Source organism: Prenolepis imparis, unplaced genomic scaffold (genome assembly GCF_030444845.1).
Source record: "Prenolepis imparis isolate NDT839.2.m4 unplaced genomic scaffold, iyPreImpa1.0 SCAF_2, whole genome shotgun sequence".
Taxonomy (NCBI): Eukaryota; Metazoa; Arthropoda; class Insecta; order Hymenoptera; family Formicidae; genus Prenolepis; species Prenolepis imparis.
Window position 1 is genome coordinate 24,317,293 of NW_028141160.1, and position 27,974 is coordinate 24,345,266.

The window sequence follows — 27,974 nt, forward strand, 5'->3', positions numbered from 1 at the left end:
TGCTCTATTCTTAACAGTATAGTTTAACATATACTATTGTTATTCTCGGCATTCAACCGCTAGCAGACGCGCATATATCGTGGGAAAGCCGATCGTAAAAGATGGCAACTTTCAAGTCTTGCATTTATATACGCAGTAGGACTCTAATTTTGAAATCGTTTGATCACTATATAATATATATGTGTATGCGTAACTGCATTTGCGCAAATACGTAGCAGTTGCGGTGGAGATAATTATTCTTTTCCAGAAATGTTCTGCTTCTTCAATTAAATAATGCAAAAGTTATCCGGGCTCTCCTGAAGTATTTCTTATTCTAAATATTAGGATATATGATATATTAGGTACTAAATTCTTATACAACATATTACAAACTATTTAGACAAATATATATTATAGGTATGTATATCATCATTCATCATATGCTGTTATATATAGTTTGTATTCTCATCGCGTATTCAGCACTCATTATGCGTGTGGTAGATATTTTGTTTTATATGAATTTCGTTTTTATATGCATACATGTATATGTAAGAGCCTCTTTAGACGACTTATAATTTATACTTATAATAAAATTCAAGACAGAATTCTAATTATAAATTTTATATCGTGTATTATACAGAAAACATTTAAACATGTAATGTATGTAAAACATATACATATATAAATCAAAATATACATCAGGACACATTAAAACATGTCATAGAATTATATAAATAGATATTTCTGTCTTAAAAGTTTTGTCGTGAATTATGTATATAAATCATCTAAAGAAATCTTAACATATATTTTTACGTGTTAAACAAATAAATATTTATTTAATATTCAATACGTTGATGAGTATGCATATAGCTATTATAAATTATACAGTCAACTAGAATAATCACATCATTGGAGAGAAGATGATTATAATCTCCATATATACATATACATACATACAATATAATATTACATATGTATATTACACACACACACACACACACACGCGCGCGCGCGTATTATATAGATCATCCAAATAAGAACCAAGAAGTAATAATAGATATAGTGTGTTGTATGCAATCCGCGTTATAATAACATGAAATTAAGACTAATTCGATGAATTGCAATTTTATATAGGCAAATCGCGACGTTTACTTTTATAATTTTGCGTTCAGTTTTGTAAACTCTCTAGCTATAGTTTTGAAGATTGCATATATGTACTTTGTACGATTCGTGGTAATGCAAATAAGCAACCGCGCGGTGTTCCGATTGTTATACAACTTTTGTATAGCAATACTGGTGATTTATATAATGCCTTTGTTAAAGAAATAGTATATTTCTAGAGTATTTTATCATATTGGAAGATTATTCTTCAACATAAAGTAGTCGTATCGAGAAATAAGTTTAGTGTCCCTCTTCGTATGACTAAAAGAAATTGCATGAAAAAGTGATGGCAGTTGTATACTTTTATGACTACACAGTGATGAAAAAATCGATTATTTAATTATTTATAGAAGATAGTTATATAGATAGGTAGTGTCTAATGTATGCGTGTATATATATATATATATATATATATATATATATAACGTATATTGCATATATATATATATATATATATATATATATAACGTATATTGCATATATATATATATATATATAACGTATATTACATATATATATATATGTATACATATACACATATATACACACATATCGCGAAAATAACTTTGTCTAACAATTTACAAATCTAAATTGAAAAATTTGATCTTTCACGTGTCAGGACTAAAACATAAAAGACAAACGTCTAGTTATTTGTTCTAAGTAGAGGATAAAACACACACAGAAATTAACAAATTGTTTGAGATTAAATGTTTGTTAACAACATTTGAAGGAACAAATAAATAAAGAAACGAAAATTAGATGTTTTACAATCTTTTGTGTCTGTTAAATTACTTTAGAAATTAATTTAGAATTAAATAATGGTACTCATAAATAAAAAAATTAAATTGATAAAAAATCCTGTAAAAGAGATGAAGAATGAATAAATTGAAATAAATAAAGAAAAAGAGCAGATTTATAATATTAAAAAATTATTCAGAAGTATTAAACTATATTATTCAGAAATTGATTTAAAAGTATTGAAGACTTTTAATTGTAAAATTTTTTAAGTAATATATATTCTCTTTCAAATTTTCGATTTACATGGGTAAATCCAAAATTATTATAATAACTAGAAATAGAACCTAAAACTAATAGAACCTAGTTTTTAATTCGTCTACTTTTTACATAAAATGTGATACACATCAGTAATTTATTTGTTCCTTCAGTTGTCACACTTATTTCATATTTATATATCAATCTTGTCTGATTTTGAAATATACAAAAGATTTCTATGGCCGGAGCAATCGACAATATAAGTTGGATTATTACGAAAGGGAAAATCGTAGTTGTGTGGAAATAATATTTTTGAATATCCCTCTTTACAAGGATTCATTGTAAAATTAATTATAGAATATATTAGCTTCAGCACCAATTATATCGACAATCCACATTTGTCGAATCGACCATATATATTAGTGGAGCACTCCTCGTGTACTTTTTTAAGAAATTCTTGTAAGACGCGAAAACGGCACATTATCGCGGGACCATATCTCATCATCTGTGAACATGTACGTATTACTCATTATTATATTGTTTTCGTTCACATTTGAATAACCATCTCGTATGTCTTCCAATCATCTTATACGCGATATTGTGCTTATATAATATATGTATTCCTGCGATTATATATGTCATTGCAAAACAACATATAGTTGTATTCCAAATAAAGAAAGATCTCACACGATATTTATATTTTACCATTATTTATAATACAATATACGTTATATATGCATTTTATTTTATTGTGATGATATTCTATATATGCAAATCTTTTTAATTTAAGCACTATAATTAAATAAATTTGTTATTAACTAAAGTATATTTTAATAACTTAGAGGTATATATGTGTATACTATATATTATACAATAAAATTTTTATTATCCGAATTAGTGAAGAAACAAGATGTGTTTGAATAATCAATATTTATGAATAATCGAACGACAAACTGTATAATATATACATATTAGCACGAAGATCCAGTTATATGACCAAATCAGGCTTGTCTTTATTAGTTGGTGTATTATTATTTATGTTAAAAAAAATAGATAAAAATTGAAAAACATGCCCTTTCTTAATTTTTTAAAATGATTTTAAATGACTTTTATCAATCTTTCCCAAATTTATAATAATGGATGATATATATAATAATATAGATGTATTATGTATATTAGGTTGCGTTCATCTTGACGCTACAAGTGCTGAAATATTTTGATTGACAAGTTTAAACAAAGCTTTTTTTATTTTCTGATTAGTTAATCAAAAGCATTTATTTATTTGTTCATTTATTGAACATTTTCTGGTTTTCAGAAAGATTTCCATAATCTTTATATGGAACGATTAGCCATTCTCTTATAGAATAGGCTCCATCGCCTAATATATGATATTTATTGCCTTCGCATAGCCTTGGCAACTCTTCATATACATCTGATAATTTCAGAATACGTGAGTCGTGAATCTTTGACGAAATTCCAGTAAATACATCGACAAATCTCTTACGGGCATCGCATATACCCTGTAACGTGATTGAAGGGATGTCATGCCTGTTCACGTACGTTGATTTTATTTTGTGTGCTGGTGTTCGCACTTTAACATATGTGCCATCGATGCAGCCAAGCACTTTAGGGAAACCTGCAATCTTAATATTATACATACATTAAGAAATAACTCACTGTGTGAATTCTCTTACATAATGTATAAACAATAAAATATATATTAAGGTCAATAGATGTACATACTGGAAAAAATTCGTTTGAAATATTTTCTTTGTCTGAAAATTTAATTATGTTCCTAGCTATATCACATAAGAAATTCATGACTCTATCATTTTGTCGATAAGTTGTAGCAGGACACACTCCAAATCTTTGTGCAACGTCTCTCAGGCACACTTTATTTCCAGCAAACCTACACATATTTTCAAATCGTTTTTAACATTTGTTATGAGTATTTTTAATATTTATAATATAAAACTTACCAAAAAAATGACAAAATATGTAGTTCAGCGGATGTAAGTTCAATTCTTCCGTGATTTCGCTCATTATAGAATGTCGAATTTTCAAACATATCTATAATTCTGTACGCTGTTCTCCGACAAACTCAAAAATTGTGTTTAAACTGGAACACCAATACCGATATTTATTTATCTTTTAATATAAATATTTGCTTCTATAATAATTACTTATTTACAAGCAATGTATAACTTTAAATAAATAAAACGTAATTACCTCGTTCTCAGAAAAGTTATGTACTACTTCTAAAAAGTTTTGTATTTTTTGGAACAATATGTCTTTCATTTGAAAATAAATAGTCATCATCATCACTACTAGATGATGATGAAAGAAAATCAAATATTATTTGCATACTTTGCTCGTTCAAATCATCTACTTCAATTCGCGCCGCCATATTTTGCACGCAACCGACACCGTCTCTCGGAGCTCGTGCCAGATTTCTGCATGAAAGTGCGAAAATTCAGCACTAGATTTACCAATGAAACTGCGTGCACGATCTTCGAACGCACTGAAATTCTCAATGAAATACGCAGTCCGCGGTTAGTGCGTACTTAGTGCGCACCAGTTCTGCCAATGAAAAACGCTATAACCTTTATCAGGTTGGAGCGGTTGGATATTGCACTTTTGATCACATGCTTTATCTTTAATTATATATATGTAAAAATATAATGATAATTTTAAATCATATTTTTAAAATTATATGTTTGACTTTTCTCTTTTTTCAATTATTGGAAAGGTTTTATTAAAATTGAAGGTATTTTTGACATCTCTCACTACATATTATTTATATCTTAAACATTTTATTATAAGTAAAATATATTTTGTTTGTATAAAAAGAAATTCTTTGTACGATATACAAACATCTTGTAAATATTAATATTATTCAGATATGGTTTTGTGTCGACAAGAAACTTCTTTCGCAAATATAGTTTACTTTTATAAAAATTTGTCAAAATATAAAACTTTTATATCAATTGAAATTTAACGAATTTCCATTCTTTGTCATTCATCACATATGACATATAATTGTTAGCAGATAACTGTATCAGAAGAGTAGTAGTAATGTGGTCACTTTAATTTCACCACAAAGAATAATATCACTATCAAAACCAGGAATTATTTTTTCTTGAATGAAATTATCATGCCTTCCGGTGATATGTATGCAGGAAAAGATTATTGCACCAACATACTACTAAAAGAAACTTACAACACAATGGAATGCAATAATAGTATACTAGAAACCACAGAGATGGCAAATAGTACCGAAGTAAGAGAATTATTGCCTTTTAAAACATTAGCAGAATTGTACAATGCTTTGGATAATGGATTACCAGAGTTATCAATAACATATATCACAGAGTCGGTTGATTATGTGTATCGAGGTTCAGAAATTAGTGCACAGCAAATTTCATTGGAAAAAGTGGACAGGGATGAACAGCCTAGGACACTTGTCTGCCATGACATGAAAGGTGGTTACCTGGAAGACAGGTAATAATATATATATATATATATATATATATATATATATATATATATATATATGAGTATGATAATTATCCTGCAAGTTGTGTGATTACGTTTATAATACTGCTTTTGTTTTATATCTCTTTACAGATTCTTATCGGGCTCTACCTCTCATGACTCTTATATATTTTATCACTGGAGTGTTGTCGATACATTTGTTTATTTTAGCCATCACTTTGTAACTATCCCACCCTGTGGGTGGATCAATGCAGCGCACCATCATGGTGTCAAAGTATTGGGTACTATAATTACAGAAGGAAACAATGATACTTGGAATACGATCCTTGCATCACAGGAGAATGCAAAAAAATTTGCAAACACTCTAGTATTGGTCGCAAAGTGTTACCAATTTGAAGGCTGGCTTTTGAACATTGAGAATAAAATTAAGCAGGAAGATATTGATAATTTAATTTATTTTGTTAAATATTTAACAGAAAATATTCACAAGGAGATAGAAAATTCAGAAATTATCTGGTACGATAGTGTCACCAATAAGGGCGAATTGAATTGGCAGAACGAATTGAATGAGAATAACAAGTAATTGAATGTATTAATTTATTAATTTTATTAGTTTTTATTTAAAATTTGACATATTTCTATTTTAGTTCTTTTAACACAAATTTTAATAATGATTATTTTTGTTTTAGAGAATTTTTCTTACATTGCGACGGTATATTTTTAAATTACAATTGGACGGAATCGAAACTCAGCAATAGTCGTATGTTTGCAAAGGAATTGGGTCGCGATATTAAGGATATTTATGTAGGATTGGATGTTTGGGGAAGAGGGTGCCCAGGTGGAGGTGGATTTAATTCTGCATATGTAAATACCATTATTATTACTACTGCTACTATTATTACTATTAGTACTATTATATCTTTATATATGTATATGTTATTTATTATTATTATATAATCTTAAGAAAGATTAAGCTGAGATAACAAAAATAAATTTTTATCGTTAAAGGCGTTAGATTTAATACGGAAACAGGATCTTTCCGTAGCTATTTTTGCACCTGGTTGGACGCATGAATACTTTGGTCCAAGTACTTTCCAAGTGCTAGAGGATTTATTTTGGGCTCAACTGTTTCCATACCTATATGTACACGTACCCATTTACGAGGATGAAACATTTAAAACTTCCTTCTGCCGTGGTGCCGGTATCTGCTATTATTATAATGGCGAGGTAAACTTTAATAATAAGAAACAAATATTTAGCTTTCAATATATATATGTTTGAAAATACTTAAAAATATTTAATCACAAAATACTTGAGATATTTTAATTAATTTGAAATAATTTACAATTTCGTAAGAATAAGCATGTACTTTCACGTTTATGTTTAGGAATATTTCGAACCGTACAAGATAAATGGCGAAAGCGCGCACGGAAGAAGAACGTTTTATAATTTGCGAATGCAGCAACCACAGCTGACAATTTCCGCGCCGCATTCACAATTTACGCGATCTACCCAAATAACTCTTACCGAAGATGTCGAAAATGACGATAAAGTTAATAATAGCCAAAATGATAAAGATAATGATACTAAAAAGCCACGTACACGTATAGAACGAATCTATGAAAATAGAAAGAATATTATACGAGTATGCGAAAATGTCGTTAATTTTGAAGAAAAATTACCTGTTTCCGACGTCAATACTTTGGAATTTTGTGATCAATTCTCCTACAATGGTGGTGGATGTTTGAAATTAATTACTAGAGATCACAGATTATATCATAGGTGAGAAAACATATCTTTGTCTTGGACAATACAAATTTGTAACAAAAAATATATTTTAGCAGTAAAATACATATTACTCTCAATGACTAATTATAAATTATGGTTACAGGTTGTTCTTAATTCATATTGATTTGAAATATAACATCCAGGCAACCATCGTTTACACAGAACTTGGAACCTTGATGAATGAGTCTTATCAATCTGATCCTGTCCTGATCTTGGGTAACGATGGTGATCTAAAGTCGATTCTACCTTACGATTCCGTCAGAGTGAACGCTAAATGGAAGAAATGGTAAATTTTGTGTTTTTATTAATGATTTATCGACAATCAACGACAATCGACAATTTTTGCAAGCGAGTATATTTTTCGTAGCATCTATTTGACAAACTTGAGGACCGTAGACGAGATCGGTGTGTCCTTTCCGAGGAAATGCGATTGCTACTTGGGTGAGATTGTTTTGGGGAAGAGGGATCATCGTTTCGGTGAGTACAAAAAATTATATTGAAATTCTGCGCGACAACGCGGCGGAGACAGTCGCGCATAGCAGGTGGATTGCGTCATGATAAAAGTATATACATATATACATATTTGTATATCGTATATCGTATATCGTATATCGCAAGGCTTTCGACTACATAAAGAACCGTTCTTTAGCGATCGCATTCTCTAGTATCCTTATCCTTCTTTTCCTTGTCTTTCCTCCTTTGCTCCTTTTCCTCCTCATTTTTTGATCGAGATCTGCTTGGGTGAAAGGAACATATATATATGTATGACTAAGAACATATATATATATATATATATATATATAGGTATATAGGTGTATATTGTCCTACGATAGAACCCGATAGACTACGATAAATACATATATTCGATCGTTCGTGCCGTGATTTCGGGCAGATACGAAATTGTATTACGACGAAAATTTTTGCACCGACAATGTTATTGGAAATTGCTCGCTTGTTCAATTTGTGACAAACTTGATCGTAGCATATTTATCGTTAACACATTTCGATAAAGTAAATATTTCCAACATTTTAAGCGATTCGAATCTTAATGCTTCGGCTTTCGTTACAAGGATATCTACATTCCTTTATCTCGAAATATTGTAATGGCATAGTAGATGCAAATTTTATTTCTAGCGATTAAAGCGGTAGAATTGTTACATCGGTTGGCGTTGACGCACTCCTACACTCCCACACTCCCACACTCCCACACTCTCACACTCTCACACTCTCACACTCTCACACTCTCACACTCTCACACTCTCACACCTCCACGTTGAAATGAACGGTATTTGTGTCTGAAGGAAGGCGGGTCTGTAGCCACGCGTATTTGTTATTCGCGTTTCGATTGCATCGGTGTAGTATATAGTATGTGCTATGTGCTACCTACTGTGAAGAAGATGCGACATACATACATGGTCGATTGCATACATGATCGGGCGCTCTCTGAGCGATTAACTCATCATTGACACTTTCTAATACTTTGCGCAATTAACTATATGCAATTATGACGATGTACAAAATGTTTCTGCGAATTCTTTCAAGTTGAGATTTTCTTTTTAAAACACTTAAAAAGGATAATAATTACATTCTCAAATGTAAATAAGAGTGAAAAAATGTAGCAAAGAGAACAGGTTAATTAAAATATATTAATAATTAACAATTAATAATGTAGCAAGATTGCAAGAGTAACACAATAATTGATTCTTAAGTTTAAGAAACATCAGAAGGAATGGTACGCGGAGAAGGAAGAGTAGAGATGGAATTGTGTATTAACATGATATAATTATGAATTTCAAAATAATATAAAATTTTAATAAAATGAGGTAATATTTTAAACGCAACATTTTTTAAATATTAAATTAAATAATTACAATAAGATTAAGTAATTACAATTAACAATAAGATTAGTAAAATCATAATAACGTAATCTTAAAATTAAAAACAAGTAATAATAATGCATGGTAATATAAATGATTCTTATCTTTTATTCAATATCGCGATAATGATGCGTTCAACTTTGATCACTCAAATAATACATTTCTTAATTAACTATATATGTAATATATACATATATATATACATATATATATTCTGACGCATATATACAATATGTCAATATACAATATATATTTTATTCTCTCATACATGTATTTCAATTCTTTATGTTTTCTGTATTTTATGAGAAAAAAAATTATAAATAGAATTCTGTCGCAACTTATTTTTCTCGCGAATTATATGGATTGTTCAAAGCAAACTTAAAGTTGAAAATAAATTAATTGAGATACGCCGTTGATCGAATAATATAACAGTAATTATCCAACGAAAGAATCACTAATTATTATGTGCTAGAAGTAATTAGAAATGATATTTTTAATTTAATAGAACTGTCAATAAATCCTTAAAAATGTTTAATGACAATTATTAATTTGTTAATGACAATTATTAGCAACAATTATTAACTCTTGTTTATAACATTTATAAATTTATCATTATATTTCAACAAAGTAGAAAAAAATTTATATTTATAATTATTCACATTTACATTATACATTGATAGAAAAAATTAGCTCGCGTTGCGCTAGTTGAACGATCAATAAATGATTAATGCTTTAAGACATAAAGCTTAAATTTAGCAAAACTGTTTGAGTAATTTGGGGGAAAAAAAAGAAAAAAAAAAAAAAAACCGAACAACAAATTAATGACAGTTTTATTGTTTTTTATATGAGGCAAAAAGAAAAAGAATGAAGAGATGCGTGTAGTTATTTTTTTTTGGTGCAAAATTTATTCGCAACGCAAATTGTAAATTTTTGCATAGGTCGATAAATATATATGAATTATTTACAAGTGAAGTGATGCTTCTCCGCCGATTATTCGGACGCATATCATATGCTATTTGACAAAAAAGAACATTATTCACACTGTATTGCACACGCATTAATTTTATCGATACTTGCAGAATTCAATCGATGATCCTTTCTTTTTCGAGACCTCATTTAATAATTCTGAAATGCTTCAGACGAGTTATGTAAACGAAACACAGTTTGGTTTTCTTTTAATTTATTAAATTATTTATAATCATACAGATATAAAAATTTCACATTTTAAGCGCTGAAATATAGATATTAGTTTAACTTCAACTTTTCTTATTATGTATTTAATCAAAAGTAAGATTAAAAAGAGTTATTAAAATTCTTGTAAATATAAGCATATTTTAGTTTGCAAATATTATATTATTATCTTTTGCTTTAACAGTTATAGTATGTATTTTTATACAAATTTTAAAAAGTACTTGATTTGTGATTTAATTAATTAATTTTATAGTCTGTTTGATGCTATGAAAATCGGATAATTTGTTGAGGCACGAATAATGTAGATCGTGAATTTCTCAAATGGACATATACAGTGGCCATATGGAAAAGGTCAAATCAGGTTATTTCATCATTTAGGAATGCTCGATCGCGAACAATCCTTTGCTATTACGATAAGCGTACGTCTAATGATTTTTTCGCTTTAGTTATATTACCTTTTTTTCTGCAACTCTTGATTTTTTAAAAAATTTTTTCACTATCGAATTGCATAAAATGAATCATTCCTCCCTATTCCGTCCCATTTCCTTAAAACAAAAACAAAAACAAAAAAAAAATGGATAATTGCTTTAACTTTCCCTCTAGTATAATTATTATCGTTCGCAAAGTGCATCACGCAAATTACGCGGAAACGTTTGATACGCGCTAATACGATTTTTTTTGCGCTTATTTTGTGGTAGATCAAAAATGGATTGTCACAGAAACAGAACAGATTTTATCATTGTGATTTCGCATATATGTTACTACATATACAGTGTATATATATTTATTAGAGAAATATTGGAAACAAGAATTAAAAAAAGATAAAAGGAAATATATAATATTTATAATAATTCTCGGCTTATTTTTAGAATAGATTTTTCTGGTTTGAGGTGAACAAAACTATATTACTCTCTCATTCAAAATTTCGTAAAAAATATCTAACATTTTACATAAACTTATATTATTAGACAATGGTTACATTGGATCTCATATTCAACAGCATAGAACACACATTGCTAAAAGTATTGTTTAATGCCAAATAAAAGCAAAAGATAAAGAAATGTTTAAGCAACAAGTATTTCGCTATCCTTTATATCCGATAATATAACAACAATGTTTAGAGATAAAAATCTTATAACAAGTATTTACCTCATTTTCCCGTATTTTAGATGCCTAAAATTAAGGAGATTTATTAGAATGCATAAGGATTGAATATGCAACTTTAAAAAATCATGTACTGAATTGTCAAAATTGCAAACAGTCAAATGAAACGTCAATTAATGATATGAATGATTAAAGACACATATATCATTTGAGTGAGTCGATGTGAGTGTTTTTGTGAAAATGGAAAAAATCGAGTATCGAGCTGTCATTAAATATTTGTTTTTGAAAGGCAATACGCCTACGCAAATCAAAGACGAGTTGGACGGTGTGTACGGGGACTCTGCACCATCATTTACCACCGTGAAATTTTGGGCTGCTGAATTTAAACGTGGCCGTACCAGCTTGGGTGACGATGAACGTTCGGGACGTCCAAAAACTGCAACCACTGACGATAATATCGCTCAAGTTCACCAAATAGTGCTAGACAACCGTCGAATTAAAGTTAGAGAGATAGCAGAGGCTATGAACATGTCCAAAGAACGTGTTTGTCACATATTGAATCAAGATTTAGGCATGAGAAAGCTGTCCGCGCGTTGGGTGCCGCGTTTGCTCACTTTGGACCAAAAACGTGTTCGAATGAACATTTCCAACACTCTGTTGGCGCAGTTTAGGCGCAATAAATCAGAGTTTTGGCGCCGATTAATTACTGTAGATGAAACTTGGATACACCATTATACTCCAGAAACAAAAACAGAGTCAAAACAGTGGACTGCGAAGGGGGAATCGGCTCCAAAAAAAGCAAAGGTTGTTCCTTCGGCTGGGAAAGTGATGGCAACTGTTTTCTGGGATAGTCATGGAGTTATCTTAATCGATTATCTTTAAAAAGGAAAAACCATTACAGGAGCATACTACGCATCAGTACTTGACAAGCTGAAGGCAGAAATTGCGGAAAAACGGCCACATTTGCAGAAAAAAAAAATTTTGTTTCACCAAGACAATGCGCCGTCTCACACCTCAGCGGTTGCCATGGCGAAAATCCACGAATTACGGTTTGAACTGCTTGACCACCCTCCTTACTCACCAGATCTAGCCCCAAGCGACTTTTTTTTGTTCCCTAAGCTAAAAGTTGCGCTCGGAGGACAGAGATTTTCGTCGAATGAGGAGGCCATCACCTTCGTAAACAACTATTTTGCAGAGAAAGACGCCGAGTACTATTTGGACGGGTTGAAGAGATGGGAGCATCGCTGGGAGAAGTGTATAGACTTACAAGGAGACTATGTAGAAAAATAAAAATTAATTTGAAGAAAAAATGTCTTGTATCTTTGTTAGGTCGGAAACTTTTCAGACAATCCTCGTATGTCGGAACATGTCTCAATATTATACGGATCGCATCTCATAAATCAATCATGATTTTGGCAAAATGTAAGGATTTTGGATTATGAATCGGCATACTGCAAATTTCTCATCTCAGTTTCACATAAAATAACAGAAAAAGAATCTAAATCTAGTTTTATTCTAAAAAAAAAAAAAAAAAAAAAATTAAATAAAATCTTATAAATGTATAATAATAAAAATGTAACAGTTCTTTGTTTACAATGACTTGACACAAGATCGTTGACTACAATTTGGATCAATTGATTATTATCTATCGTTAGGTCTATCGTCGACTGAGGAGGATCAAAGTATAAAAATTGAATCTAATTTTATTTTAAGGAGGGACGCGGAAGAATATTAATCATATTATCTAGTATTTACATTTGTGCCCAAAAGGCATTCATATTTGCTTAATTATTAGTATTATCGGTACTTTGATTTAGTGTAAAAGTAGATAGTAGAAGGTATATGACAAATATGGGAGATTTAAAAAAAATCGTTGCTATTTAAAGATTGAGTTATTTTAGCTATTTTATCTATAGATCAGAAAAAAATGAGGTTTATCTTAGAAAGGATCATGATTAATGACAACTATTGAGAGAATGAGTTGACATTGTTGAACAAATAGACTTTATGAATACAGATTGAACAAAATAACCACAACTCGCTGTGACAAAGTCAAATTGATAATCGAAGTAAGCCAAACTTTCTCTCCGTGACATGTGTGTATTGCAAGTATATTATATGTAAAATACATATACAATAAGTAGACAAAGTACATATAGAGAAATTGATTTTACACTAATATTTGCCACACTTTCTGCGATAAATGTGACCTATCGAGATTTTCACTGGGGAAAATTGATTTAACATTGACTGAACAATCTGTAGTTTGAAAGAAGCGAGAGATATTCTGTACATAGACTGTGTATGTGTGTGTGTATTTTTACAAAATCACTATTTATCTTCGTTAAAAGATTATTACCTCGTTTCTTTACCTTATTTCTAGAACGAATAAATGAGCTTTATTTACAATATATTGATCCATTGATAGTAAAAATAGCTGACTCAATGTCGTTTTATTTTACTCGTGTTCTCATTTTTGTTTTATTAATTTTTTTTACGAATATGCTCTTGTTATTCTTGAATGGCGATATATAATAAAATATAATAAAAATTGCGATATTTATCAGATTTTTGCATCAGTATAATATATATTACAATCTTATTTATCTCTTTTTAATTACGATTGCAAGAGAATATCCAAAGATGTTGAAAAGAAAAAAAATTTCATAGTAAACTATCAATCGCGAGTTTATACGCTAGACGAGCGCGAATAATGCCTTTCTGCGAACGAGAAAAATTCTCGTGGTTAATAGTAGTTTTCCTTGCATTTAATTCTCGCATAATTATACACGCAATTATACTAGCGTAGATGGTTATTATTTAGGAATTAACTTCATTGTTTGATTTACTATTACTTTCTATGATGTATTGTACGCTACTAAAATAATGCGTTATTATTTTATTAGTAACGACAAGTATAATTTACACGTAATATTAACAAAATGAGATGTATTAATTTAAAAGAGCTAATTTGATCGAAACAAGTTCGATTTGAATTTGATCCACGATTAAAAGAAGAATTTGCAACTCTTTATTTCTTAAATTGTTCCTTCTTACTCTGGTCAGATTACTACTTTCTTTTGTAGTTTCTAGTCTCTTAAGTCATCGAGAGATTTTCTCAGGGATTTTTCTCGGATAAGACTTTCTTCGCACGTTATGCGGTATACGCAAATCACGTTAAAAAGGAAAGTTTCGATGTCAGATGGCTAATAGAAAAAAAAAGAAAGATCGATCGATCATTACCGTTGCCATTTCATCGACACCTATTCGCGCGCGATTATCTCCGCAGAAAATGACGTGAGTAATGGTGGCGCGGAACTTTCGCCGCATTGGTCGCAATTGCAATTTCGCGTATGCGAGAAATGTCTAGAGACGTCATCTTGGATAAATGGACCGTCTCGAAAACAATTTGTAGAGAGACGGCAATGCTCAGGCAGGGGCAGCTGCAGCCTGCAGCGGCGACTATTCTTTGCTTCTCCTCACATTTCTTCGATGAATGCCGTTTTAGAAAGGCGGCAGGCGGCAGAGAGAAACCTCTAGAAGTGCGAGCGTGTATCGAGAATCGAGACTTTATCTGCCGCGGCCACTCTGCGCCGCGACGAGATCAGTGGCGTACCGTGCTATCGGCTTTACACGCTTATTTTAATGCCTATTGTTATATGTATAATATGTATGTGCCAACGTTTGTCGAGAGAACAGCCAGTTTTATCCTTTTGCCACTTCACTTCTTTTAAATGTAACATTTCAGCTTGTATAATATCGTCTCGCATTTTTTTTAATATCTTGAAAATAATTCTAAAATACATCAGCTATCATCATTTTTTCGTATAAGACAATGTACACACACACACAATTTATTATTTCAATCATCTTTCATTTGCTGCGTTATTTTATTGTGTAAAATTATTTTCTTTAATATAAAGAAGGCAATTGTCGATGATAGATTTCGCGTTAGCGAGAAAACGCGCGCGTAAGAATTCTATATTATGATCGTTTGTTTCTATAATTCCGCCGTGTAAAATTATCCAAATTAAAATCGATGGCATCGACGATACAGCGCGACAGTAGAGCGATAAATTATTATTCATCGCGCGATTATCGTTAGGCCGATAAACCGACATTAGAAAGTCGGAAGTAACTGCGGCGTTAAAAAAAATGGATGGCGATTTCATTACCCGTGATGTGAGCGTCGTCGTTGAAATTCCAAGCTGACATAATTTGAATTGCGTCTTGCTCTGATGCAAGCGCATTCTTTGCATAAAATCAGTTCATAAGTATGCGGGGCACGGTGGAATTTTGTTTGTAACATGCGCGCAAAAAGAAATAATTACGCAACGATAATAGCGAAAAAAAGAGAAAAATTAGTTTCAGATTCCAATTCGTGTTTCGAAAAATAACACAATGTTTAATTTAATATTCAACGAGCCATTACTTATCTGTTATTACTTATGAATGTAGATGATTGTAAAATCCTTTTTATCTTAATACAATATCACTTCTTCTGTGCGCATTTTTCCAATTCCAAGATCTTCCGTGACTAAAAATACAATGCAGATTGAGGGAACAATTGAAGTGAGATTGATACAATATGTAAATATATATGTCACTTGTGCGTCGGGAAAAAGAATTCTCTCTTCTTTCTACGAATTTTGCCTTTAGAAGAAAAATAGGACTTGTTGGAGTGGAAAAAGATTGAGAACCTGAATAATGTTAAACCATGTGCCAACAGCGAAAAATAACAATAAAATTGAGCGCATTTTTACAGCCTTGAAATGCGAAATGACACATAATTGATTTAATAAGAAAATAATTTAAATTTGTTTTAAACTTTGTGTAAAATAAAGTCTTGGAAAAAATATTTGATTTCTAAATTACATGTCACGTTACATATCCATTTATTATAGTAAAATAAATATTTACACTTATTATGATCTTTTTGAAAAAAATATGGTAATAAAAAAATATGGTTTATCTTGAAAAATGTCAACTAGTATATATATGTCATATTTCACGAAAAATCAATTAAATATAAGAAAGAAAATAAAAGTAAGGTGAATATTAATTTTTCTTCTAAAAATTTCTAGCTTCGGAGTTACGTGCCTCGATTTAAAATTTACGTCTTGAATTCTTGTACTCTTTTTTTTTCTCTCATCTATTCTCTTTCTCTTTTTTTTCGTTACAAAAGTAGCGGAGAATCGAGATTGCACTGTGTTGCACACATTAGAAATCCCGCGCGCATTAACGGTCTACGTACGGCACTGAATACAGCAAACTCTTACAAGTAGTACGTGCTATGTAGTACGTAGTACTAGTACATATTTATGTAGAAGTAACGGCCGAGTATAACGCGATGCGCGGCACACACACACACACACACGCGCGCACACACACACACAGAGAGAGAGAGAGAGAGAGAGATTTTTTTTGATTGATTGATATTTATTAGTTTTCTCAGCTATTTGTAAAATACAAGTCTAATTTACTTTAATTACAATATACTCCTTTAACTCTCGCTTAAACGCTTCCAGTTCACCGCTGTGAAGTTAGCCCCTCATTATTTAAAAAATTAATTTTTTTTCAGAGTTCTGTGTAGATCTCCGATAGTTCCAGAATTCTTGATAGTTTTAAGAAATAGTTCTGGCCATTAAAGACATGAAAAAGCATTTCAAAGATATGGGGGGCTAACTTCACGCAGCCCCCATTTTTGAAAAAAATTATTTTTCATTAGAGTTCCGGATAGATTTCACATAGTTCCAGAGTTCTTGATACATTTCAGAAATAGTTCCGCTCGAGAAAATTTAAAAAATCGAGGTTGAATATTCAATAGTAGAACAACAAAAATAGTCATAACTTTAAAAGTATCAGTTTAATGCAATTTTCTTATTAAGATTTTTGATAGAACTCCGCGGGGGCTATCCAGAACTCTTAACAGAACTCTCAGAACTCTTCAAAAATTCTTTTTGTACTTTGAACTATAGTCCCCGCAGAGTTCTATCAGAAATCTTAATGGCAAAAGTCTGTAGAATTGATAGCGAAAAAGTTACGAACGATTATATGTGTCGAATTTGTAGTTCAAAGTACAAAAAGAATTTTTGAAGAGTTCTGAGAGTTCTGTTAAGAGTTCTGGATAGCCCCCGCAGAGTTCTATCTGAAATCTTAATGGCAAAAGTCTGTAGAATTGATAGCGAAAAAGTTACGAACGATTATATGTGTCGAATTTGTAGTTCAAAGTACAAAAAAAATTTTTTGAGAGTTCTGTTAAGAGTTCTGGATATCCCCCGCGGAGTTCTATCAAAAATCTTAATAAGAAAATTGCATTAAATTGATACTTTTAAAGTTATGACTATTTTTATTGTACTACTTTTGAATATTCAACCTCGATTTTTTAAATTTTCTCGAGCGGAACTATTTCTGAAATGTATCAAGAACTCTGGAACTATCGGAGATCTACACAGAACTCTGAAAAAAAATTAATTTTTTAAATAATGAGGGGCTAACTTCACAGCGGTTTCCAGTTCTTCGATTCGTCTTATTTCAGCTGGTAAGGCATTGTACATTTTCACTCCCTCATAAAACATACTCTTCTGTGCACTCGTTGTTCTACGAAACTGTACTACAATGTCCCCAGTTTGCCGTGTCTGTCTTTCATTCTCTTTTCCCACTATTGTTAACTTATTTCTTAATTGATCCGGTAACATATTCTTTAAAATCTTAAAGATAAATATACACACATTATAATTCAGCCTCTGTCTTATGGACATAAACTGCAGCGCTTGCAGCATACTCTCCACTTTGGTATATCTATCACATTGCAATATGACCCTCATGGCCCGGTTTTGCGCTTTTTGCAATTCATTCAGTTGTGTTTCTCCCATATCAATTAACAGCGTCGCACAATACTCAAAGTGAGGCGCTATGATTGACTTATATATAATACATCTAGTTTATGCCGATATGTAGTTATCTATTCTATTTAAAAAACTCACTTTTTTCCCTATTTTCTTTAGCATATAATCACAGTGGTCCTTAAATCTTAACCTATCGTCAATAATTATGCCTAGATATCTCATTCTTTCCACACGCTCTATCTCCGTTCCATCCAAACATTTCAGTGTAATGTTACCTCTCAGTTCTTTTCGTACACTTCGAACTATTCATTTTTCTTTCTAATTCCGCACTATTCCCTCCAGTCACATACACTAGCGTATCGTCTGCAAACATTTTTATACTACATCCCTCCGGACAGACTTTAATTATATCGTTTATATATATTATAAATAACAAAGGTCCTAATACAGATCCCTGTGGTACTCCATATTCTGTGGCCAATAATGTAGACCATTCATTGTTAAATCGTACCTGCTGTGTTCTATTCTTTAAATATGATCTTAACCATTCCAAAGCTGTTCCTCTAATTCCGTATTGATATAATTTCTCTATCTATCGTTTCAAATGCTCGCTTGAGATCCATGAAAATTACCCCCACCATTTTTGCCTCACTAACTACCAGTTTCCATTCGTCAATGACTGTTTGAATCGCTGTTTCACACGAATACTGTTTTCTAAAACCTGACTGATGTTCTGTTATAATACAGTTATCTTCTAAATACGCCTCAATTTGCTTTTTAACTACTAATTCTAATACTTTCTCGAATATTGGTAACATATTGTTGCGCCCCCTCGGATCTGCATCCTCATCCTCGGGATCACCCCGTATACGTTTCCGGAGGATCGTCATCAAGGGGGTTGTTGATAAACAACCTCCGACTTTCGTTTGTTTTCCGGCTCCATCTTGAGTCTTGGTCTAGCTGGCAAACCGATTTGACGTGTAACGAGACCTCAGACTATTTTCCCGATTGATTGTATTTCTTCTTCTGTATTTCAAAGGGTCGTCACTTCATTAAATAACATTCTGTGCATAACCGTGTTTTGATTTATTTCGCGCGCGAGTGAGAGTGCTTGTGCGAGTGAGATATCTCAAGAGGCGTCTGGGGGACGCAACATTTTGGGGGCTCGTCCGGGATACTCCGAAGAATCCCAACGACAAAATGGCAGCACAGAATTCTCCCAAAAGCGACACGATCTCGAGCGGCTGTGAAAGACACCGAAACGGATGCTCTACAAGCCGTACTTCGAGAGCTCCGTGAGATGCGCGACGAGCGAGACCGACAACGAACTCACTTCGAGACTCTTCTTCGAGAGAAGGACGAACAGCTGCGTCAACTCGAACATAGAATTTCTTCACAGCAAAACCAGCTAAGTCCTTCTAGTAATAGAGCTTGCGGGGACACGCAAAATTATTGGGGGCTTGCGCGAGTACCGCGAGAGCCGCGACAAACGCGAGTGCCGCGACGAACGCGAGTGATATGACCGGCGACTTTCGTGCGAAAACGGGCTTAAAATTGAAGCCCGATATTTACGACGGGAAGGTTCCGCTGCGGGAGTTCCTCTCCCAATTTCTTTTGATCGCGATCGCGAACAATTGGGACGACAAGACAAAAACCATCTCTCTTGCCGCGAACCTTAGAGGAAGAGCGCGTACTGTTTTAGAAAACGTAGAAAATTTTGAAGAATTGACTTTCGCGGAGTTAAAGTCGAAATTAGAATTGCTTTTCGGGGATGGGAGTTCAACACAAAACTATTATTCTCTTTTTTCAAACAGAAAGCAAAAATACGGGGAAGATTTTGCTTCATTTGGGGCTGAACTAGAGAGACTTTCGCGATTAGCTTACCCCGAATGTCCTTTCACAGTCCGCGATAAAATTGCATGCGCGCAATTCGTTTCCGCGTTATCAGACAATTTTGTAAGAAGAACCCTCCAATTGGAAGGGATAACTTCTCTGAATTTAGCAATTGAAAGGGGAAAAGCCATAAAAATTATTCAGGATGAAAATTTTGAAAGAAAGAGATTTCGGGAATAATGGAAATAACGGAAGATTTAGTAAGAATTTTGGAAAATAAAATTTTCAAAAGGGAGAGAGGAGCGACGTGCGAACTAATTCCGAGAAAAAGAAGGAATATTTTAAAGACTCGAAAGGGAAAGCGCAAGCGAACAATTTTTCCTCTAAAGACAAAGAATGCTGGTCTTGCGGAAAGACCGGACATTTGCGGTTTCAGTGCCCTAACGCAAAGGGAAACTAGAATTAGTTGAACTTTTCGGGGAAAGTTCGACTTTCTCAAATAACACCCCGATTTCCGATTTTGTTGAATGTAGTGTTAGAAGGATTCAAAAGAAAGATTATTTTTCGTATTTCGGTAAATTGAATGGAAAAGGTTGTCTTTTTAAAATTGATACGGGCTCTGACATCCCTTTATTGAATAGTAGATTAGTAGGAGATAATCTTGAAAAGATTTCAGTCAAAAACATCAATTTAAAGTATCCAACTGGAGAGAAAATTTTAATTGAATTTTTAGTAAAAATCTATTCTCCTGCGATATTGTTGCCGGGAATTGCAATGTTATCGAACATATCATAAATGTGAGACTCTCTCCCCATAAAACAGGCACCCCGTAGGATTCCTTTACAGATGAGAGATGAAGTCGAAATAATGTCGGAAATCCTTTTGAAAGATTTCAAATAGATATTTTAGGTCCTCTTCCAATAACTTCTTCCGGGAATAAATATTTGATTGTCATCATTGACTGCTTCACCAAATGGGTAGAAGCTTTTCCCATGAAAAACATTAGAGCAAAGACGGTTGCAGAAATCTTCATCAATGAATTTTTCTCAAGACATGGAGTACCTTTAGAGGTACATACCGATCAAGGGAAGAATTTCGAATCGAAACTGTTCGCTGAATTAATGAAACTTCTTGGGATTAGGAAAACGCGGACTACCCCGTTACATCCTCAGTCTGATGGTCAAGTTGAACGACATCAGACTATAATCAACTACTTAGCGAAGTATATTTCTCAAAATCAAAAGGATTGGGATCGGTGGATTCCCATGTTTCTTCTAGCCTACAGATCTTCGAAGCACGAAACTACTGGAATGACTCCTGCGGAATTATATTTCGCTCGAGATTTAAGACTTCCAGTAGATTTATTACGAGGGAATTTTCCTAAATCGAAGGAAGAAGAATCTTCTTCAATTGAGAATTTCGCTAGTACTCTTAGAAAAAAACTAGATGAAATTCATTCCGAAGTTAAAGGAAAGATGGATACAAAATCTTCTCGAGTAAAGAGTTGGTATGATAGGGGAGTTAGGAAGAGTCTATTTCAGGAGGGAGAGAGAGTCTGGTTTTACAACCCCCGAAGAATTAAAGGAAAAGCTCCCAAATTGCAGAGCAATTGGGAGGGACCTTTCTTTATAGTGAAGAAATTCAACGATGTGGTGTATTGTATTCAGAAGACACCCAGACATCGGAAAAAAGTGGTTCACGCGGATAAAATAGCTCCATTTATAGATAGAAATGTTGTTAATTGTTAGTTAGGTCAGAGCCTGAATAAAATTGTTAGGAAATAGGGAGATGTGTGTGTATGAGTTTGTGTGTGTGTGTGTATGTATATTTTCATTTTAGAATTCTTACTGCGAAAAATGTTTTTCTTTTCTAGTTGAAGATCTTCAAGATCTTCAAGGTTTGTCTGAGTCTTCGGTACGGGAGGATTCTCCAAGAAAGTTCCTGTGGCTGAGACCCAGACATCGGAAACACCTGACATTTTTCAAAAGGAGATTTCCAATTCGTTGTATTCTAAAGGTCGTTTGATTCTTCAATTAAGAAGACTGTCTCGCCCACGGTTTTTTTTGATCCGTGGTTCTTCCCGTGGGACGTAGGGCAAATGCCGAGGCAGGGACTTGGGGAGTCCTCGAGGGACGTTGGGTCCACGGATGTTACCCCCCCCTTGTCTGAAGATTCGTTTCTTCTTCGATGTTTCTCCGAAAGACAGTTCAGCGGGAACAGTAGAACAACAACGAGGATGGCAGAGATTTTCATTTACCTCGGCGGGTGTGGGGAAAAGTTTGGCCAACTTTTCTTAGAAGACGCCGTTCGAGTACGGAGAAGAAGAGGGCGAAGCCCGGTAACCTGTAGCAGCAGCTCAGGGAGGGCAGGATTCGTCCGGACAAAGAAGACGCAAGAATTGGGACCAGGCGTTTCGCTCGACCACCCATAGCAGCAGCTTGGGAAGAGCAGGAGAATCGTCGGTGCCCTGGAATTAGCGTCAGTGTCTTGGGTCTTCAGCAATCTCCGTGTTGGATTGTCGGGACGACAATCTTGGAGAAGGGGGGCAGTGTTGCGCCCCCTCGGATCTGCATCCTCATCCTCGGGATCACCCCGTATACGTTTCCGGAGGATCGTCGTCAAGGTGGTTGTTGATAAACAACCTCCGACTTTCGTTTGTTTTCCGGCTCCATCTTGAGTCTTGGTCTAGCTGTCAAACCGATTTGACGTGTAACGAGACCTCAGACTATTTTCCCGATTGATTGTATTTCTTCTTCTGTATTTCAAAGGGTCGTCACTTCATTAAATAACATTCTGTGCATAACCGTGTTTTGATTTATTTCGCGCGCGAGTGAGAGTGCTTGTGCGAGTGAGATATCTCAAGAGGCGTCTGGGGGACGCAACAATATTAATAGGCCTAAATTCACTTGCTTTTCTGGCTTTTTCTATTTTTGGAATCGGTAGTATCGTAGACGTTTTCCAACCTTCTGGACAGCAACCTTCCCTCAAAGAGTTATTTATTATATCAATAAATTCCTCTTTTATTACATAAAATACTGCTTTAAGTATATCACTATAATCCCTCCTCCGTACTTTTCTTTTTTGGTAGCTCCATAACAATTTTTTGTAAATGCTCTATTCTAATCATCTCAAAATTTTCCATTATTCCCTCGCTTTCAATAACAAAAATAATTCTTTTACCTGGACTTCCTAACTTATCTCTACTTATAGATTTTACTATGTTCTCAATACTCTGTATATAATATAAATTAAATTTATTAGCTATATTGCACCCTTCAGTATTATCTAATATTTCAAAAGCTATATTCTCTATTTTTTTTGTACCCGTTGGTTCGCCCCTTATTATTTCTTTTAAGGTTTTCCACATAGATGTCGGATTTCCCTTGTTATGATCTATCATATTTTCATAGTATTCTTTTTTCTTTGTCCTGATTAGTTTAACCACTGCATTTCTTTCGATTTTAAACTGTGACCAATTTTCATCCGTGTCATCATACAACGCTTTACTGTACGCCTCATCCCTTTTAGCCGCTGCTTCCCTTATTTCATCCGAAAACCACTTTTTCCCTTCCCATATTTTCGGAATTCTAAATTTTTTTCTAGGTGCTGTAGCATCCAACGCATCTACTATATTATCGACAAGTTTCTTCGCTCTCACACTGACATTCATATCTTGGCTTTTTCCTAATTTATTTTCCACTAATTTAATAAATTCATCTACATTAAACTCTTTAAAATTCTTAGCACTAAATTCTCTGTATTTATTATCAATTTTATTCGCATTAAGATCAACTTTTAACCACGCATGGTCCGTTATTTTAGGTTCATGAATTACTTGCACTTCTATTTTATTATTAGCGTAAATTAAATCTATAATTGTCTTACTATCTTTCGTAATTCTTGTCGGTTTATTTACATATTGTTTCATGCCTAAGCTCAACATTGTCGTTTGTAACTTCTTTGTATAAAACGAGTCCAACATAATATCTATATTAAAGTCTCCTATTACTATACATTCTCCCCGTATTATTAATTCTTCTATTATATCCTCCAGAAATCTCACGAACTCACCATGCGATGAACTCGGTGAGTGATATATTACTGTTATCACTCCTTTATACAATTTATCTTTCACCTCAATCGCAGCACACCAACAATTCGCTTCTAACTTTTTTACTAATACTATCTCATATTTAATATCGTCCCTTACATATAAAAGAACCCCTTCTGTATTTCTGTTTTCAGCATCACATCTAATCATACTATACCCCGGTACGTTCACTTTACAGTCTTCAATTTCAGCAGTCACTCTGGTTTCTGATAACGCTATGAACGCAGGATTCATTTTCTTCATAATCTGATGCTGTATCTCGTCTTTATGCGCCATCTTCAAACTTTGCGCATTTGTATATAGTATTAATTCCGTTTCCTTCTGTAGTTGCTATTTATCTTCCTCCCATCCGGCCCTCCTCTTCTCCACCTGTATCGCCCTCTTGAAAGTCGGACATTCCGGATCAAGTGCGCCATGCTCATCATTTATTTTCAAATTGTATGTTTGAATCTTAAACATACAATTTATACATCTTTTCTTTGTCGCTGTACATTCACTCACCTTGTGATTTCCTGCACATTTGTGACATGTTTCATTACGCGTACAATTCTTTGCAATATGATAATAACCCCAGCATTTAAAACATCTTTTAATGTTAATGTGATTGAATGCAGGACACTTTCTCCATCCTACATTCAGTTTCCCTTTTCTCAACATTACTTCATGAGTCTCTTCATCTGCTTCAATTATTACGATACCATCTTTTCCTCTTCTTCCGGACTGATCTTTCTCATTTATTTTCTCTTTAACTATTCTCTTCACTATTCGCATATGAATTCCTTCATTTTTCGGGTCAATTTTGTTCTGCTTCTTAATTGTACCTATTAAATCATCATCATTCAACTCCATTTCTTCCTCGCCAATATTGACAATTTTTATCTTAGGTTTCATCCGCGGTGACTCAGTAACGTTAAAATTTTCGCCCAGCTTGGCTTGTACTGTCGCCTTTAGCTTTTCCATTTCTTCTCCAGTCTCACAGCCGAGAATCACTGTTCCCTTACTTCCTTTTTTTAACTTCGTTATTCCCATAGCCATATTCTTGATATCTACCTTTTATCAGTTTTTTAGTTGCTTCACTCTCCTGTTGCACCTTGGGTTTGACAATTATAATATTTTCTTTTTTCTTCTCTTTAACTGCTTCACTATAACATCTTTGAGCTCCTCCTGCCAGTCCACCCGCTCCTCCTTGTATAATTCTTCTCAAGTCTTCCAGTTCTTGTTTAATACTTCCAAATTCTTCTCGAACTATTTCCTTAACCATCATTTTAATTTCCTTCTTACATGCTGTTTCGTCTTTTATTTCTTTCACAGTTTTTACAAGCCAATCTATTTTTACGTCAATACTCGATGATCCACTCGCTCCTGATATTCTATTTCCACTGCTTGATGTCGTAAACGAACCCGTAGATCCTGTAGATCCTTGTCTTTCCCTGCTGCTCCCCGCTGCTGTCGGTGCCTTCTTCATATCTGCTTCACTTTCAATTGTAAATTTCTCAAATGGGCCAGGACACGACACCAGTTCGCGATTTCTATCATAAATTTTATGTTTACTTGCACATCCTGGATGGTAAAACAGCTTAACACAAGACTTGCATGCAACCTGATTTTTTATTGCCTTCTTACATGCCGAGCATCGATACTCTTCATATTCATCGTTCATATCGATAATTACCGGCCGAAGCTGTTAATACCAGCATAGGCAGTCAATTACCTATGTCCAAATTCATACGTCAGCGCTTTGTGTCCACCTTTAATGTCTACCTGTCGCGTAAAATCTCGATGCCTCATACAAGAAATATAACTCTCACGCTCACAAATCAGCATATTCCTGTTAGATAACACTCATGTCTATTCCCGGTCTATGCAACTATTATTTCAATACTTTTTCGCCACTCTCCCTCATTATATAACCACTTAAAATACCACTTCAATACCGCAGACCAACGACAAGTCACCGCTCAACGGTAGATCCCGACAAATTCCGCTGGAGTCCGGCGATGGACCAGGGATAACGCCAGACAGCAGGAGCACGTCTTGGAACAGGATTGGCGGAAATCGAAAGATTGGAATACTCAGGCTCAAGTAGAGTCTGAATTCCAGGCGAAACAGCCTCTGCCAAATCCGAATCGACAACAGAGGAGTAGGAGGAGAGCGCAGGCTTGGAAGAAAACAACCGCCGCGCCAGAGCAGAGTCGACCACAGCCTAAGCCGGACCTTGCGCAGTATAGATCCACCCAGGATACGGGAGCCAAAGACGAGCCATTGTATGACTTCGTGGCCGGATCCCGCCCGGTTAGGAAGATATACTCGCAGAACCTGGACTTTTCGGGGTTCCCACTCCTGTGTGAGATTACTCACCGGGAGTTGAAGCAGATCAACCCCAGGCTGAAGAGAGAGATGCCCTTTTGTGCATTTCTCCACGCGATGACGTCATGCCTTAATGCGTGGCTATTCCGCACCGTAACCGATGTGAGCAGCGAGGACAGATACAGTGACGAAAGGGACGCGATGTCTCTAATTCCACAGGAAATGCTGATTCCTCAGCCAATTGCGGAGTACTTTGGCATGATAAATACCGTAGTCACTCCATCAGGCGATACTATCCGTGTGAACGTACCAGACCAGGCACTTCCAACCCTGACGGATGGGGATATACCCCCCGGAAGTTTTGGAGCGGCTGACGCAGCGAATCACAACAGCTATGAGTGCTACGTGTCGCCATTAGTTACCCGCAATTTTGTCATGGCCAGCAGAGCTGGGAATGTGGCGTATGATCCATTACCAGCCACCGCCCATCCATCAGATTCGGTACCAAATCGTAACCTGCTAGGCTACTATCTCGGAGAGACTCTAACACCAGAGGGCCGCGCAGTTTTGGATATGTATGACTTTCCGAACACTGACGATATGGCCGGAAGACTACAGATAGTCCCAGCACTACTCCAAGAGGTGAGTAACGTGCTTTCGAGGTGCACGCGGGATTTCAAGATCACAAGATTTCACGACATGCAGCGTAAACCAGTGCAGACGAGCCTAGTGTATGCCTATGCAACTAGTGCGCCTGGGAACGCCAACACCTCAGAGGTGACTAGGATTGTGAGCAATGTGCATAGCCCCTACGCATTTGGGAATGCAACTGCTTCACAGGCGGTACTCTTCGCTCTCAAGAGGAAGAGAGGCGCCGCAGCACGAGGAATGTGCTATACGAAGGCGAACAACGTCGCCCTTGATGGATGGACAGACACAATCAACAACAACTTCGGCATGGTCGGAAATTTTGGACCAGCTACCGGAGTGGATGGCGTCCAGTTTCGGGCAGACTCCCATCAGGCGTTTCCCCCTGATGGGATTAAAGAAAACTTTCTCTCCGATTGGATGAAAGCGTTCAGGATAACCAGAACTTAGCCGTCCGAAAGGACTGGATCCAGCAATAAGCTGATGCGAGAGAGAGAGTGAGAGGGGGGGGGCAGATATATTTCAACAATGTATATATATATACATATATATATGCTGCGAAGAGAGAATAACCGTAAAGAAGCGTGTGCGCGATTAACTTCTCTTGTCAGTGTGTCGGACCGCGTGTGTCCAACTATA

At 34.4% G+C, this 27,974-nt stretch overlaps 1 protein-coding gene and 1 long non-coding RNA gene across 9 annotated transcripts; one reads left to right on the forward strand and one right to left on the reverse strand.

The window, feature by feature from the left end:
• Window positions 1–3,520: 3,520 nt before the first annotated feature.
• On the reverse strand, window positions 3,521–4,181 carry LOC145945873 (uncharacterized). Its single transcript, XR_014426931.1, has 3 exons — window positions 4,113–4,181; window positions 3,877–4,042; window positions 3,521–3,776 (listed from the first exon to the last, which is right to left on the reverse strand). It is a non-coding gene; the product is annotated as an uncharacterized LOC145945873 (long non-coding RNA).
• Window positions 4,182–4,552: 371 nt separating this feature from the next.
• On the forward strand, window positions 4,553–26,916 carry Engase (cytosolic endo-beta-N-acetylglucosaminidase). Of its 8 annotated transcripts, XR_014424811.1 has the most exons (10): window positions 4,556–4,900; window positions 5,180–5,634; window positions 5,761–6,207; window positions 6,318–6,492; window positions 6,637–6,855; window positions 7,016–7,410; window positions 7,520–7,702; window positions 7,784–7,893; window positions 11,654–11,810; window positions 11,878–12,014. XR_014424811.1 is itself a non-coding variant. In XM_083032654.1 (9 exons), the coding sequence occupies exons 2-9, from the start codon at window positions 5,288–5,290 to the stop codon at window positions 12,468–12,470; spliced, it is 2,469 nt and encodes an 822-aa protein (XP_082888780.1). In that variant the 5' UTR covers window positions 4,553–4,900; window positions 5,180–5,287; the 3' UTR covers window positions 12,471–16,470. The 8 variants fall into 8 exon arrangements, 7 of the variants coding, with proteins under 7 accessions (XP_082888780.1, XP_082888782.1, XP_082888783.1 ...); XM_083032654.1 differs by lacking the exon at window positions 11,654–11,810 and having other exon boundaries at window positions 4,553–4,900; window positions 11,878–16,470; XM_083032656.1 differs by lacking the exon at window positions 11,654–11,810 and having other exon boundaries at window positions 4,553–4,900; window positions 5,183–5,634; window positions 11,878–16,470.
• The last annotated feature ends 1,058 nt before the right edge of the window (window positions 26,917–27,974 follow it).